Source organism: Uloborus diversus, chromosome 3, assembly GCF_026930045.1.
Source record: "Uloborus diversus isolate 005 chromosome 3, Udiv.v.3.1, whole genome shotgun sequence".
NCBI classification, from domain to species: Eukaryota; Metazoa; Arthropoda; class Arachnida; order Araneae; family Uloboridae; genus Uloborus; species Uloborus diversus.
The window spans coordinates 194,779,420-194,797,746 of NC_072733.1; the positions used below are offsets into that span (position 1 = coordinate 194,779,420).

General features: G+C 33.5%; 1 protein-coding gene across 1 annotated transcript in view; it reads right to left on the reverse strand.

Moving 5' to 3' along the window:
* Positions 1–18,327, reverse strand: part of LOC129218490 (uncharacterized) — a 117,918-nt gene that overhangs the window by 7,118 nt on the left and 92,473 nt on the right. The window contains exons 14-16 of the mRNA XM_054852773.1: positions 14,145–14,204; positions 13,991–14,029; positions 12,890–13,032 (exon numbers count right to left, since the gene is read on the reverse strand). Of these exons, the coding sequence (XP_054708748.1) occupies positions 12,890–13,032; positions 13,991–14,029; positions 14,145–14,204 (242 nt within the window). The remainder of the gene's footprint in view (positions 1–12,889; positions 13,033–13,990; positions 14,030–14,144; positions 14,205–18,327) is intronic.

Consider the following 18,327-nt stretch of genomic DNA (forward strand, 5'->3'; position numbering starts at 1 on the left):
CCGCACATGAAGATCTTTTTTGTTTCTCATTGTGGTACCGATCAACAATTCAAAGGGAGTCCGCTTAGTACTTCGATTGGAGGTGCTGTTAAGTATCCTTTGTAATCTGTCTACATGCTTGTACCATTTGGTAGGATCTTCAATGGATAACTTGCTGAGAACCGGTATAAGCGTGCGGTGCACTCTTTCTACTTGGCCATTCCCACGGGGAATTCCAGTTGCTATATGCAGATGTTCTATTTTCTCATCGATGCAATAGTCACTAAAAGCCTTAGCGGTGAATGCTGGTCCTCTGTCGGTTATTATTCTTCTGGGATTTCCGAAAGTCTTCTGTTGCAGTCTCAGTTTGTCGAGCGCGTCTTCTGCAGAAGTGGATTTAACTAGATAAAGCCAGGTAAACTTCGTAAATGCGTCAACCACTGTCAGGATGTGTTAGTACCTCTTGTTTGTTGACGGCATAGGACCTATAAAGTCAACATGGTAGGTGCTTAGCGGTACATCTTCTTTAGGGATAGGGTTCAAGAATCCTTCTTTCTTTCCACTTTTCTTATTTGCTAGTATGCATGGCACACAGTTCATAATTACATCTTGCACCCGTCTAGTTATGTTTGGGATGAAAAATTCCAATTTGACGATCTCTTCGGTCTTTGCTGCTGCGAAATGTCCTTTTTCGTGAGCTAACTTTATCAGTTCAGTTTGCATGTCTCTGGGAGCAACAATTACTTCACGACCGTTTTCATACTTATACAAAACATCATTTCTTTCGAAAAAGTCTTGAGCGTCACTGCCTTTCAGGAGGGTTTTCAAATGTTGAACGCTTTCATCTTCTTGTTGAGCCCGTTTTAACTTTGCAGTGAGAGTATCAGTCGTGATAACAGCCACGGGATTCCTACTTAAAGCGTCAACGTGCTGCATTCTGTTGCCGGGACGATGTGCTATTTCGTAGTCATATTCTTCCAATAGAAGAGCCCATCTGGCTATTCGAGTGACTAAATCTTTTTTGTCCATAGTTTTTTGGAATGCTGAGCAATCTGTCACAATTTTGAAGTGGTTACCCAGGAGATAAGTACGAAATTTCTTTAAAGCTGCGATAATAGCAAGGACTTCCAACTCGTAACTACTGTATTTTTCTTCTGCCGGAGAGGTTTTCTGGGACATGTAGAGGACAGGATGCAATTTTCCGTCGTCGTCTTCTTGTAATAAAACGGCTCCATAGCCAATTTGGCTTGCATCTGTATGCAGTTCGGTAGTTCTTCCTGGTCTAAAAATATTCAACACTGGGCTTTCTGTTAGTTTTTTCTTCAGCGTTTCAAACGCTTCGATTTGGGGTCGATCAAAAACAAATGAGTAATCTTTTCTCGTCAAGTCGCTTAGTGGTTTTGCTATTTTGGAATATCCTGGAATAAACTTGCGGAAATAACCGATGAGACCTAAGAAACTCTGAACTTGTTTAACGGTAGTCGGTGTGGGAATTTTTTTTACTGCTAGCGTTTTAGCTGTTGATGGACGAATTGTCCCATTCTCCACGATGTGGCCTAAAAATTCTATTCTTCTTTGCAAAAACTGGCACTTTGAAAACTTTATTTCCAAGCCATATTTTGAAGCAACTTCGAATACTTTCTTCAACTTTTCAAGGCCTTCTTTCTCATCCTCAGCTGGAATTACTAAATCGTCCATATAGATTATTACAATGCCTTTACGCATAAGCTCCCGGAAAATACTGTAAATATATCTTTGGAAAACACTAGGGCTTGTACTTAGACCGAAAGGAACTTTGTTAAACTCGAATTGTCCGTCTGGAACGACAAAAGAGGTGAATTGTTTGCAATCTTCATTTATGTTCACATGAAAAAAACCGTTTCTCAAGTCGAGTGTTGTGTACACTTTAGCTCCTTGAAGTTTGTCTAACACGTCTTCTATTAATGGCAGCGGGAATCGATCTTTAACGAGTTTGCGGTTTAGTTTTCTGTAATCAACGCATAATCTGGTACTTCCATCCTTCTTTTTTACCAGTACGATTGGACTTGCGTACTCAGATGAACTCGGTCTGATTATTCCTTGTTCTAGCCATTCATCAATTTGCTTGTTGACAGCTTGGTTCTCAGGGATTGATAGTCGGCGCACTGACTGGTAGACTGGAATGTCGTCCTTCAAAATGATTCTCATAGATACATCTGCTGTTTCAGTTTTTTCTGGCTTATAATTGGAAATCATTTCTGATAATTCTTCTCTTACTTTCGGGTTCGAGACATGCCTTACATCAATTTCATCTTGTGTACTGGCCTCAAATAGCTGCATGTTTATGGACCAAACTTCCTCAACTCGTTTTCGAAATTTGACGCCTTCTTTAGCGAGTACGAGTGATGCTTGTTCTAAGATGTCTGAACCTATGATCGCTTGAAAATCTAAATACCGTTCCGGCACAACATGCCATGTCAACGAATATTTTTCTTTATCCAATTCAAACTCTGCCTGGAAATACCCTTTGGTTTCTACTTGAGCTTTCCCTAGGCCGGAGAGTAAAATTGTTTTTCCCGAAAGTTCAGAGGGTTTTATGACCTCTTTGCTGATGTCTTCACGTATAAGGCTGACGGAACTACCACTGTCGATCAGTGCATTAAAAACTTTATTCCTCAGGGTAATTTTCCTTGTCCCCCTTTTTTCTTGCGAAGTTTGAGAACAAGTTTGCACCACAGTGGCTGGACACTTGTTATTTTTCCGATTAGTGTTAGGGCGATTTGGGCAGTCTACACCATAATGACCTGGCGCTCGGCAGTAACAACATATCACTTGCCTCGTGATGTTATTTCTTTCAGTATATGGACCTCGATTCGTCTGAAAACGTTTCCTCTCGTTCCTAAAATGTTCTGTGTTACGTGAAAAATTCTCAAACTTGTTAACTTCACTATCTTCATATTTTTCTCTTTCAAACGAATAGGACGGCTTCAGCTTCAATGTCCTTCGTACGTCCTCATATTCCTCAAATTTCTTCGCCAATTCAACAGGTGAATTAATGGTGGACCATTCATCTAGAAAATGTTCCTTGAACTCGTACGGTGCCTTTTTCTTCATTTGATCAGCTATAATTAGATCATTAAGTTGCTCAAACGTTTCTATCTTCAAGCCTGAAATCCATCCTTCGTAATATGTTTTCAATTCATGGTAATAATCTGACCATGTGTGTTCGGTGACTTTTCGATGCGAAACAAATAGTTGGTGCAGTTTTTCCGGAGACAATTTGAATCGTTTTAAGAGTAGGCTTTTGACGTGGTCGTAATCGTTTGCTTTTTCGGTGGGTTCTCTGGCGATCATGTGAGCAACGTCTATCGGTATCAATCCTATAAGTTTTTGGACCCAGTCTTTCTTCGGCAAAAAAATTAGTTCAGCATGTCTTTCAAACAGAGTGAGGTTTAAGCTAATATCGTCCTTCATATTAAACTTGTGAAACGTTTCATGAACAAATTTAGTCGGCGTTGAGGCATTTTCCGTAGAACTATCTGGAATTATTTTGTGTTGCGCTTATATTCTTAATTTCTCAAGCTCGAACTCCTTCTCTTCTCGTATTCTTATTTTTTCAAGTTCATATTGTTTCTCCTCTTGTATTTTTAACTTTGCTAGTTCATGTTCTCTCTCTTCCTGTATTTTTAATTTTTCAAGTTCTTTCTCTTCCTGTATTTTCAATTTTTCAAGTTCCCTCTCTTCTAGTCGGATTTTTTCTGCATCTGCGCTTTCTTGCAAAATAGCTTCGATCATAGCTTTTACATCTTCTTCAACATATTTGGGGTCGATGATAATCATTTCCTTCATCTTAACTTTAGTGGCATCCGCCTCAACCGTTAATCCTAATTCTTTTGTTAACTCGAACAATTCTGCTTTCTTATAACGCAGTAGAAAAGCCATTTTGTCGGAACAGTTACGTTAATTCGTGACGGTTTTTAGAAAAAGGGCCTTTGAAATTAAGATACACTAACTGGGACCATGTAATTACTAAAACTTTAAAAATAAATTAAAATATAAAATACAAATATCAAATACTGTAAAAGAAAACATATTCATAGCAATAATCAATTCTCTTTCTAAAATTAAATGCACACGATGAATAATTGTTTCAGATAATAAAAGATACCAAAAGTATAAAAAAAAATAAGCAACTCAATTTAAAGCAATATTTCATCAAAAATAATTCCTAGGCAATAAATATCAAAATGATCCGAAAGCAAAAAGAAAAACTTACAACACCAACTCATTTCTTTCCCCCCTCTCGTCTGGAAAATCTTACAGTGTAACGTGTTCTAAAAATAGATTTAACACCCGGGGAACATTTCTTTCTTTTTTGTTTTTGATATTTCGATAACGGAACAACATTTGAAAACAGAAATAAATACTGATATTATTTTCGAAATCTTTCACACTAATTTCTCGGACAGCTATAATATTCAATTATGTAATGACTTAAAACACTTAATGATAAGAAGAATAAATCAAATGAATAAACAAATTAACTCTGAATGATTGAATAGCAAGTTTAAGAACTAAGAAATAGAATGCATGCATTTCACCAATATTTTAGTCGGTCCTGCTTGAAAGTTTTTCACGAACTTAACTACGAAGTATATGAAGAACGAAGTGTTCTATTGTCCTTGAAGGTGGTGGAAATCTGGAAGCACTTGGTACTCGAAGAACATCGACGGGGAACAGTTCTTTTTTTTCTTTAATACGGCGCAATGAATTCACTTGAACGAGGGCGAGGTCGGTAGAAATCTGCACGCAATTGGTACTCGAAGAACATCGACGAGGAACTGTTCTTTTTCTGCAATACAGCACGATAATTTCACTTGAAGACCGCGTAAAATCTGCTGGCAGGTATCATATAGATGAGGGACAGTTCAGTTTCGTTATTAACACAGCATAGTAACTTCACTTGATCGAGGGCGATGGAAATCTGCTTGCACTTGGCACGGAATATCAATGATGAACAGTTCTTTTTGCGGCACGGTAATTTCAATTGAATGTGGGCGGTGAAAATCCGAGAGCAAGGCGAGGAACATCGATGAGGAACAGCTCGTTCGGTTTATTTCTCGGAGTCATCATATCCCGGCCGGGCCCCCAAGTTTGTAGAATTTGCGACACTGTCTAGGGGTATTTTGAACAATACTCGTGTTCTTCATAGTAGTAGGATGTAGGATTCGTTGCGAAGAACTACAACCAGGTGACGACACATAATATTTATTATTTAAAACACAAAGCACAAGATAAAAACACACGCAGGAAAAAAGACATCCGCCATCACGGAGCACAAACACGCGTCTCCTTCTCTATCGAACTCCCCGCTAGAGGGCAGAGAGTTGCACGGAATGATCATAATTCAGTTGCCAGCTTATTTCCTACAGATTTATATATATATATATATATATATATATATATATATATATATATGGGAGAAACATATTGTAAGTTTAAAAATAATTATTTTAATTGGATAACTTAAACACTTTATCCACATAATTAAAACAAAAAGTGAGTTTTCAAATTTCTTGCTTGAGAAAATGAACTCATACAGTAGTAATATAGTTCTGATGGTGACACAATACATGGTGTACTGAAAATACTGGTGTAAGAAATTAAGAGAATTTTCAGATTCTGTCAATTATTTTCAGAACTACTGGACCGATTTTAATGAAATTTGGCATGTACATACATTGAAACAATACAAAACAAATAACCATCTAAAATTTGAAATACTTAAGCATGATCATAAATAACACTTGTTAGAGCCGGATGGTATGAAAATACAATTGCAAAATTAAAAAAAAAATGGGGTTAGTAGGGGGTACGGTCTCTTCTAACAGTCATAAGCCTTGTAGTGTGCCTCCATACTTGAAATGAAGCAGTTTATGGGATCGTTGGACAATTGTTTCCAATCATTCAACAACGCTGTACTCAGGCTATCAAGGTTACTCGGAGGGGTGTTACGAGTTGCTATTGCCCTCCAAAGAGCGTCCCAGATGTGCTCGACAGAATTGGAGTCGAGAGTTCTACTTGGCCAATCCATCCAGTAAATATCCTCCCCTTCATTAAATTCGTCGACCAGAAGAACTGTATGTGGTCTTGTGCTAACATCCATTAAAATTAACTTGGGGCTAACAGCATCCCTCAAGAGGTTGTCATAGGGCTCCAAGACCACATCCCTATACCTCACAATTGTCACAGAGCCTCTCTCAAAGGCATGGAGGGGTGTACAGCCATCCAACATGATGTCAGCCCAGATCATCAAACTTCCTCCTCCATAATGGTAGATTTCACGGATATTGGAAGGCAAATAGCAAGTCCCATTTCAGCTTAAATGATTATTCTTGTCCTACGTTTACATGGATAGAAGCAAGAACCTGTTACCTACCCTCCAATATCGGCGAAATCCGACCATTATGGCGGTGGTGGTTTGACGGTCTGGGCAGGCATCATGTTGGATGGCCATGTCTTTGAGAGAGGCTCTGTAACAATTGCGCAGTATAGGGATGTGGTCTTGGAGCCCTATGCTTACTTCTTGAGGGGCGTTGTTAGCCCTGAGTTAATTTTAATGGATGTTAACACAAGGCCGCAGACAGCTCTTCTGGTAGACAAATTTCTGAAAGGAGAGGATATTCACTTGATGGACTGGCCAAGCAGATCTCTAGACTCCAACCCTATACAACATGTCTGGGACGCTTTCAGGAGGGCAATAGCAACTTGCAACACCCATATGGGGGTCATCCATACGCTGAGAACTGTAGGGCTGAAGGGACAGGAACTGTAAAAAAAGTTCCATAACTTTTCCCTGATTTCCCTGATTAAGTTCACCAAATTTCCCTGATTTACGTTACCAATGATAATGGTTTTTTTTTGCTCTACTTCAAATAAATTGTATGTTTGTATAAAATGCAGTATTTCAAACGTTTTAAGTTGTGTAAAGTTGTTGAACGAAAGATATATTTTAAAAAGATGCTACTTCTTTACTAATAATAAAGCAGAAAGTCTCTGTCCGGAGGATGTCTAGATGTCTGGATGTCTGTAGGATGTCTGTAGGATATCTGTAGGATGTCTGTGACGCGCATAGCGCCTAAACCGTTCGGCCGATTTTCATGAAATTTGGCACAAAGTTAGTATGTAGCATGGGGGTGTGCACCTCGAAGCGATTTTTCGAAAATTCGATGTGGTTCTTTTTCTATTCCAATTTTAAGAAAAAAACTATCATAAATTACGAAATTATCATAACGTGGAACCGTAACATGGGCACAAGCCAATTGGCGAGAAATTTCACCATACATTATTTGTAAATATACAAGCGAACCAAAAGACCCTTAATTTTTCTATTACGGGCGAAGCCGTGCGGGTGCCACTAGTTTTTAATAAAATGGTTTAAAAAACATATCAAGTCAATTTTTTAGGGGGGAAAACCCTACAAAACAGTATATTAAATTTTTCTACACAATGGAAAGATTATAGAAAATTAAAAAAAAAATACTTTACTCCCAGAAACCACTTAGCATAAGAATTTTAAGAAACTATTAAAATCACTCTTAAAAACATATTTGTATTTATGATAGAACTAAAAAGTAATTGAAATTATTTTGAACTAAATTTTCAAACTATAATAATTGTTGCAAGAATAACAAGTAATAGTGAACAAGTAACAGTCTGAGCCATTCAAATTTTACAGGGTTCCTTGATTGGTCAGAAAGGAATGGGCCCCGACTGTTGATCCTTCTAGTCTGCTTTTGAATTTATGATTTGTCTTATGTGTGTATCGATTATAAAACTACCTCAATGGTATAGTTATTTAGTAGTACTCAATAACATTCTAAACTTATATTTTTTTCTTTTTAGCCTTTATGGTTTTTAAGAAGTTGGGTTTCTTGCTTTTATTTAATAATTATTTTTTATTTTACACTTTTTAGTTAATTTTCATTGACTTATTATGATTATAAAACGGTAAATTTACAAATCTTTCATGTCATTGAGAGAGTTTATATCATGAGGATTATTAAGTAACTTGCGGTGGTCTAAACTACAGATTATTAGTCCCTCTAGGGAAACTAAAAAAGCCCGTCAAGAAAGTACACCTTACGAAGCTCAGTCCCATGAATCAAGACAAAAACAAATGCAACATGTTAGAGATGAAAATTGAATTAGTAGACTTACAAAAAATTCAGGCAGCGAAAAAGCTACCTGCATTTGTCGCTCGCAAACAGCGTACGACATGATCTGGAACTGCCAATATGGCGACTGGTTGTTGATATGGTGAGTTTTGATTACTGTCATGTGTTTAATGACACTCCCAAGGTTAAGATATATCGATTGGCGTAAGAATCATCAAAATTAGCCTCTACAACGCCACATAGGAACAAACATATATACATACATACATAGACTCATAAACACACTACCCTCCTTTGCATCGAACACACGCAGTCGGGTAAAAAAAAACCCTCCATGATTGCAGGGAGCTTTGAAAATGAGTGATTTGAGCTTTTATGAGAAGAAGCCCAAAGAATTAAACCAAAATCAAAGTAGGAAAACGGCACCTAAATCATTCAATCCCCTTAAATAGCTATAATATTGCATTTGACAGGTCTACACGATGAATAATGTTAATACAGTAGAACCTCTCAATAAGGGACACTAATGGGACCACACATTATGATCCTTAACACTAGAAAGATGGTGTTTTGCGTATACCTAGAAAGACTGGCAGCGGTCACTTTGACCGCCATACTAAAAAGATAGGAAATTCCTCCTTTCGGATTTTTAACCAGAGAAAAGATTTGTTCCAACATGTCAGAGTTTAACTTAACAATTTAATCGTAATATAGTCTGCAAATAAGTCTCAGATAGCCTTTTTTTAAATTTTATTATTGATCAAGTGATGCCCACATGCTTTACATAATTGGCATTGAGAAAGAGCAAATTTGTACAAAAATGAGGATATTTTCTTAGCATGTAATAACTAACAAGTACTATAATCAACCATGCATGTGTTTGGTTTAAAAAAATATTTAAATATCGCAAGATACCGTACATTACTATCTTTTACATTATTTCGAAATACTTATGTTATCACGTCACATGTATATTAGTCATTAACAGTTTTTTCTTTTTTTTTTTTTTTGGCAATCAGAACAAATGCTCGTAGATTTATTTCCGCATAGTCAATTTCACACTATGTTAATCTTTTTCCTGAGATAGATATGTATTTATGTGCAGCAAAATTGATTAGTGAGGTGTCTTGGAGGAAATTGGAGAAATAAGAGTTCTGTTTTTTAAATTTCCCCTTTTTTTTCGGCTTCGGATCCTTTTCCCTTTTTCTTTCACTGAGTTTTATATTTTGAGCATCAGTTTTTATTAGCGAGGTTTCTTCTGATTCTAACTCAGAAGAACAATCCTTTTCTGAAAATCTAGGCTTCGAAAAATATTCGCAATAATCTCATGAAAGCAAACTATTCTCACCGCTAGAAATATATCTCTTCAGATAAGTCAGACTTCATTTAAACCATAATCTGTTTTAGATAAATCTGCAACAGTTTCAGGTATTAATGCTCCTATAAGTTTTGCTTGTCAACGGTTCTTCTCGGCATCATGAAGATAATTATGTGACTGAGCTCTTCATTATCATCTAAGAAAATAAACGTCAATGCTTCAAGCAAAGCACATGTTTTGGTACACAAAAGAATTCCAGCAAACATTTTTGGAATTTACCTGTTTATATTTACTCTTTTTAGACCCAAAATAATTTCACGTGTCCAGTCACATGCTTTTCAAATTTACCTTTCTCAATTTTGCCAATTGTGCAGATAGCAGAAAACTGAAACCATGCAACCAACAGGTGTTTCGCATTTTCCTAACAGTTCAAAGAATTAAACCTGACCAGCAGGTACTACTCAAGCTCAAAAGAAGATTACTCACCCTGACAACTAACAATAGTCCATAGCACACATAACTGATAAGAGAAAAAAAAGAAAAAAACGGATGCATAAAGAAAAGTTCACTTAGCGGTCAAAATGACCGTAGTCCATCTTTCTAGGTATAAACATTTATAGCGACTATAATAATACTCCTAAAGAAAAAAAAAATACTGTTGTAAGATCTTAATAAATAGTTAGGAAAAGACAATGAAGGAAAAGGAGTTTGAAAATTAAACGCAGCGAATATGAGCATTTGAAAATAGTTTGCGGTCAAAATGACCGCTTCCGTCTTTCTAGTGTTAAATAGAGGTGTCCCTTCTTCGGAGGTATTTTAGTTTATGCATGTAATGTGTTGGTTCAGTATAATTTTGCAAGAAACCTAAGCTATTAACATTTAAGATTAAATACTTTTCATTTTTCATACACAACTAATAAAATTCATACTTAATGATTTTTTAAAGTTGTTATTTTATTAATTATAATTAAGTTAAGAATTTGGTAAGTCCAAAGTTTTGCAGCATAAAGCAATTATTTTGAAGTAATTCATTGCATGAATTTGCTTTATGTCATGTAATTTACATCGCAAGACATTGTGAATTACAATTAGTGTTCACATTTTATTTTTTATCTAGAGGTAGTCAGTTTCTGAGCCGCCTCCTTTGGCCATGAGCCTACTTTAATAAATATTTGGGTGGGAATATCATATCATGCATGTAACTTTCAGCAAGACTTTTACAATATATACTTGTTTAAGGTATGTTAATGTCAAACTCTCCTCAATTAATATTAAAAGGAAAAGTGAAATTTGAATTCCAGTAAATTCACTCTTTATTATGCACTTGCACCTTTTTTCCCCCTCTGTGACTGTCCCTTAAATAGAGTGTCCCTTAATTAGAGGCAAATACATAGAGGTCCCGATTTAAAGGGACTGGGACCAGAAAAAATGTCCCTTAAATAAAGGTGCTCTTTATTCGGAAGTGTCCCTTAAGGGCTGTTCAACTGTAAATACAAACCCAGTTGTTGAAAATTTGAGTTTAAGGGGGAAAACTCGGAGGTAGGGAGGAAAAGCATAATGAAAAATACTGGATTTCCAGTGAATAACAGGAACATAATCACCCCTGTTATTTACTCTAATTATTTTAGCAGATATCAAGATAATGATGTATACAAACTCAACTTAATAAACTTACATAATTGAACTTTTTACTTCAAATACAAATGTTAAGTTAAAATGTTATCAGCTCAAGTGTTCAAATTTAATATTTTTCCAAAAAATTAGTAACAACTGAAATTAAGTTAATAGTAATTAAAATCAAGTTTGCAAAAATCAAATTAAATAAAAGAAAAAAAAATCAAAGGTATAATTAAACAAAACAAAAGTAATTAATTCTTTTGTTACTAAAATGAAATAATAAATTAGCTAATCTAATGTATCATACAGCAAAATAACTTCTAATTGCCAAAAATATAAAAACATTTACAATATACAAAAGGATTGAAATCTTAATCAAGGGAAGCAAATTTTCATGAATCAAGTATGTTTCCCACTCGGAGGTAGGGAGGAAAAGCATAATGAAAAATACTGGATTTCCAGTGAATAACAGGAACATAATCACCCCTGTTATTTACTCTAATTATTTTAGCAGATATCAAGATAATGATGTATACAAACTCAACTTAATAAACTTACATAATTGAACTTTTTACTTCAAATACAAATGTTAAGTTAAAATGTTATCAGCTCAAGTGTTCAAATTTAATATTTTTCCAAAAAATTAGTAACAACTGAAATTAAGTTAATAGTAATTAAAATCAAGTTTGCAAAAATCAAATTAAATAAAAGAAAAAAAAATCAAAGGTATAATTAAACAAAACAAAAGTAATTAATTCTTTTGTTACTAAAATGAAATAATAAATTAGCTAATCTAATGTATCATACAGCAAAATAACTTCTAATTGCCAAAAATATAAAAACATTTACAATATACAAAAGGATTGAAATCTTAATCAAGGGAAGCAAATTTTCATGAATCAAGTATGTTTCCCACAAAATAAATTTAATTATTCCTACTAAAATTAAACAAAATATGCTAATCTAAGGTAGCATATGTGAAAAAAATGTCTGATTGGCAAAAATATTTAATTATTTACAAGATGCAAAAAGATTGAAATTTCGAATACAAGAAGCATTTTTTTCGCTAAGTACGAGAAAGTTCAATGTTGCCATGGTTCCAAAAAATAAATTCCTTCATTATTCATTGAAATTAAGCATAAAATAAGCAAATATAAGCTGAATATAAGGTAGCTTTTGTAAAAATAACTTCTTATTGTCAAAACTTTATTTACAAGATGCAAAAGGATTGAAATCTCAAAGGAACAAAGCAATTTTTCGCAATGATGTAGATTGAACACAAGTCAGTATTAAGAAAAATATGAATTGTTTAAATTTTAAAAATGATTTACTTCAAGAAAAGCTAACTGGAATTTTTTTTTCTCTTGAACATAAAACTAATTTTATAATTCAAATTAGTCACTCAAAATCAGTCATTTTCTCTGAATAACTCCATTTGTTAGTGATTTGAGCCAAAATTTGAAATTAAGTTGTGTACTTAGCTTTTAACAGAGATATATATTGTAGGTACTCATTTTGTTCAGTATTTTAAGCTCCAATAGTTATCTGCTGATATGTATGGCCATTGTAAAAGTTATTTTTGAGATATAGTTATACTAATGAATAAATAAGTGTTTTTTGTCACTAATTTGGGTGCAGCGGCTAAAGTTCACTACGCAAGACTTAGCTAACTTAGTATGGTCATTTCAGACCCATACGGCATAGATTAAAACAAATTTTCAGCTTTCCAACAATTATTTCTTTGGAAAATTAACTTTTGGAAAATAACGAGAAAGAATGAACAGCAGTAATGTTTGTATCTGATGTATTAAACACTCACCTTGGCGTGCAGATGCTGAGACATCCTCGATTTGTGGCATATGCCATTCCTTGTCCAGGTTCCGGCAGCCAACGAATTGAGTTAAGACTAGCTTGATTCAACTGACGATCATTTGTTATTTGCTGAGTTAAAACCCGAATATGCTACAAAAAAAAAAAAAAAAAGATAGAATATGCTACAAAAAAAAAAGAGATATAACGTATTTACTTTAACAATAAAACTCTGATAAAATAGTTATAATCTTAAGAGATAAATGATATTTTTTTTATTCTCAAAAGATATTAACTTATCTTGAAGTATAGCAACTTAAACAAGTGAGTGTAAAAAAATATTTTTATCTGCTTCAAATCTAACCTTCCCAGCTGGTTTAATAATGTAATAATTACAACTATCTTAACTGTTCAGGTAAAAACTAAGCTATAAAGTCAAAAAATTAGCATTCAACAGAAAATACAGAGCATCTAAAAAGTTTTTAAAATTTAACTCATTTTAAAAAATCATAGAAAAGCAACAAATTGCCGTATGAATATGTGGTTTGCATAATAATACTTCACTGGTTCAGAAATATTTTATGCCACAGTTAAAAAATTACTCCCAAATTGCACTGTACCATTGCACTGTATTGATGGTACATTGCAAAGGTGGTACTGTACTGTCAAAGCAAGAAAAACAAATGTAATGTGAGGTGTTTAATCCTTTTATAAAACAAAATCAACACCTTTCATTACCAGAGTTCAATGTGTGCACTGTTTGTTGCTCTAAACATATATAAATGGTACTGAAGTTTATTCCACGGTTCTACCCAACATGGACTGTGCAACAATTTGTGCTACTTGGATAATTCATACTTTCAGATCTTTAATGTTGCTACACAATTAGACACAAATGAACACAAAAAATATTCGTGAATATCTGCCTCATTCGACCTCATCTATGTTTAATGTGAATAAATGGTGTAGTTGAGCAAGAAGCAGTAATTTAGCAGACATTTTGAAACCAAAAAGTTCTGAGAGTCTAATATGAGGTTCAGTGTGATGAGGGGGTTGAGAATGATACTTTGAAAAATAACTATGGAGCACAAAGCTTTTTTTAAAACCTTACCTTCACTTTATGCTTAACATTTCCCTCAGAAGACGTTTCCTGTAAATTTTTAAAACCTTGATTAAAAAGAAGAAAAGAACACAGAATATTTTTCTTAAATGAAAAGAGAAAAAAGCACAAAGACAAGGAGAATGATGAAAGCTTACATTATTACCTTTTCGGATAATTTCCTTTTTGTCTTAGGTGCTACGAGTTCCACTATATGAGCAACAGCCTGTTTTATAAAAAAGTAATAATTTCTTAAAATATAAAGGTTAAAACTTCTTGAACAAAATTTATTGAAAAGAAAAAAAAAACAATCATGAAAATCAGGTTACTTTTGATAATAAAAAGCAAATACATCAATTAAATAAGGAAATAGATTGATAATGATTATGTCGTCGTCTCAGAGCACCTGTAAGATATCTTAGTGTTATTTCTGGGAATAGATGTCTTACTGTTGCTCTGAGGCGACAATTTATACTCCTTAATCATGTACCTAATTGTATTAGTAATTAATACATAGAAACCTTTGGGATATCAAGATAAATAAATTTTATGTTGCAGAATTTTTTTTTTTTACAATTTCAGTTATGCAGGGAAGAGGGCGATTAGGAAGCAGGAGGCGAGGAAATACAGGGTGACAAGGAATAACTTAGACACACATAATACACCATAACTTTAATGCTAATGAAAATATTATGACCAAACTTCAACATAAATATGAATACATTATTTCATCTAATATATTTAAATTTTCAAAAAGGCTATGTTTAAGATTAATACAGAGCTTTATCTTGTTCGGGAGGGCAGTCCGCAGAAGATAGCGCTCCCTTAGAATGGCAGCTGTTACATGCGAACTGTGCGTACCGGCCTGGGTAATTTCTCCCGCTAAGTCTAATACCCCATTTCGGAAAGTATGCATTACAAAATCATGGATAAAACGTACACTTAACGTAGAAATGAAACCATTTTTTAATATATGATAAAATATATCATTATTTTAATCATAGCAAAAAAAATTGATGAAAATAATTGATACTTAACAATAAAAATACAAAATATAGTGTTTTTTTACTATAACTAAAAGTACCAAAATTAAACAATATATTTTGTACAAAAGAGGAAGAGTATTTGCACTTAATATTAGGAAATACTTGAAGAATAGTATAACAATTAATATTTCAAAGCAAGATGAAAAATTTCAAAGCATGGCACAACACATGTTGTGCTTTTTACAGTCATAGGTAGTGTTACGTCTTTTATTGTGCTTTGAGCAAAATACACATCGCTGTCCAAGTTTCTTGCCTTCTTTTTCAGCGTATGATTATGGAAAGTAACTACTGTATGAAGAACTCCAATAATTTATAGTTGTTTCATGGTAGCCCAAAAGATCCATAGATGGATCAGTCATAAATTTAGATATTTCCTCCTCCGAAAAATAACGTGTTCACCAGGGCTACACACAAGACTGGATTTACGTACAAGCTAAGCAAGCTATAGCTTTGGGCCCCTGCTTTGCTAGGGGCCTTAAACTCCTGGAAATTAATCTAATTCGTTCCGAAAAAAGAAAAGTACTTGAAAAAAATTAATTTCATTTCCTAGTGCTTGAAAACCTTGAAAATTTGGAAAAGTGTGGCTACAAACCACAAATGGGAGGGGGTAGGGAGATGGAATGCCAATATATATCAAATTCAGCTCCTTTCTTTGTCCTGCACCAAAAATGTTAAAACCACGGCTCTGACGTTTCGGAAACATTTTACAAGTTTTTGTGACTCACATGTTTCATATCTTGCTATTTGTATAATTCCGAATGCAGTATTTTGGAAATTATTTTGGTGTTGCTTACTTTTAATTTACTTCTTCTGCAGTCAATCTATTTAGCACAGAAAAAATACACTACCTATACTCCTTTTTGTTTTCTGCCCCACTTGCAACTGAAGAGAAGGTATCATGAGAAATCTATAGTTTTTTTCTTTTAAATTTAAAATAGCTGTTTCTTACAAAGTTGGAACAGGAGTGTAAAAAATTACAATCAAGTACTAAAATATCTGAGCCTGGAAAGTACAAATGAAGCAAGTTAAATAATTTTAATTGTTGTAGAATCCTTGAAAATAACTAGATAAATCTTTGAAAATCCGGAGCAAAGTTGGGCTTCAATTTTATTTCTTATCTAGTGTACAAATTATGAATTGCTCAAATGGGCAGTATGTTACTCTCTTGTTACCTATTTTCTATATCTATACACCATTTCTTTTAAACAATTTGAAATTTAAGAGGTAAAGTTTTTGGTAGAGACAATACTCCCTTTTTTTGTACAAGAAAGTAAAAGGTGAACGTAGTTATGTCGCCCGAATAGTGTAAAATTTAAATCAGGAAATTTTTCCTGATAATCCGAGTTTTCAGTAATTTGAGGTTACGTGAGCCCCAATTACCTCGATTTTCGAGATTCCACTGTATTACATTTTCCACAACAAGAAATTGCTTTATCATAAAGAAACAAAAATATAAACCCGGGTATTTTACATCACTATGTGCAGCAGCTTTATTGTACAAGTTTGCTTATTTGGTTCTCCAAAAAAAAAAAGCATGAAAACAATATCTAACTAAAACATTTTTTATTGTTAGCATTGAATCCAAAAGCCCGTTTCTTCAAAAATGTCGAAAACTCATTTCTGCAGATCCTGCGGTTAACCTGCTCATCACAGTATTTTATTTGTGATATTATCAAAGTAAAATTCCAGGGTATTTCCTTAAAAAAAGTAAAATTTATGCATATGAAGATTCTGATGTTCCAATAACTTGAAAAAAATATAACTTCATTTGTATTCGGAAAATAAATTAAATAAATTTTGAATTGAGGGGACACATATGCCCAATGGTCTTAGAGATGTTAAATACAATCAGAAAAATTTAGAGTACATCAAGTCCAACAATTAAAATCAACAATTATGGATTTGCATTAAAATATTGACCCATGAAAGCTCAGTTATTTAAGTTATTGAGCAGGAATAAATATTTAAAAATGTAAATGCACAAATAAAAAGTACTAATGAAAGACATGATACAGAATGGATTTTTACTCCCCAACTACTTAAAAACACCTGGACCAATTGCAAAAATTCTTATTTTGTTTGAAATGGTATATTTCTTGGTGGTGTAATGGTAATCAAGTCAAGGTCTGATGAAGAATCCTGGAAAGAAAATCTTCAAATTTCATACTCAAACTTAAAGTGATTTGTTGTTTGTTTACTTATAGTGAATCAATTAGTGAACATATTTTTTTGTTTAATGGATAGGGATGGTCAAACAAAGGTCTCAAACCTTTGATTGACCATATTAAGAAAAGTTATCAGCAGAAAACAATAAATTTCATGTAAAATCCCTATTGAACGATCATACAGGGTTCCCACGTATTACTGTGAAATATAAATTAATTTGAGAAATCATTAACATTCAAATGATTCTAATTAAATTAGCACACAAATAAATCCCACAGAAGAAACAAGGATTAGTTTTTACAGGGTATCTGCAATGTTTCGAGTTTTGAAATCCATGACTTTTCCTGACTTCTTCTTGTAACTTTCCAGACTCATGGGATACAATTTTTCCAGAAAGAGTTATTAATTTTTCACATGGATATCTAAAGTGTTTTGAGAAAATTAAACTATAACTATCTACTCTATGCTTCGGACATGTGTTTCTAAAAATTTAAAGATGCTATTATAACTAAAAAATAATGCAAAAATGTCTTGTGATGTACATGAAATAATTACAAAGCTTTAACTTAATTATTTTGCTGCCAAGGACATACATTTATAAACCTAATATTTTTGAAAATATTTTTTGGATTTCAATAAATCATACAAAATTTTTATGTTGGTAAGAATTTATATGTTCACAAATTTATAATTTTTACTCCAAAAAATCTGATAGGATACACAATAATTTTTCAATCACTAAAAATACTTCCATGAATTTTTGTATTTTATCGATGTTTTAAGCATCTTTGATTAAATCTTTAGACCAATTTTATTTCCTAAAATCTTCATTAACTTAGGACACTGCTGAAAATCAATGATAATTTTCATGAGTCTCTTGAATCACCACGGATGCAAATGACTTAAAATTTTCGAGTCGAATGAGAGCCGCAAAATTAGAGGTCTACAAGTCCTCCCCTACAGAATGTTAGACATATGAAGATGGTTAAAAATAATGCTAAACACAAAATCATTAATGTCCAAACAGTAGAATCACATAATAAAGAAAAACAAGCGAGTATTACAGAATCGGATTTCGAAATGTCTGAAAAATCGTGACTGACGCGTAAAAATGTAAGAAACAGCTAAGATGCGCAA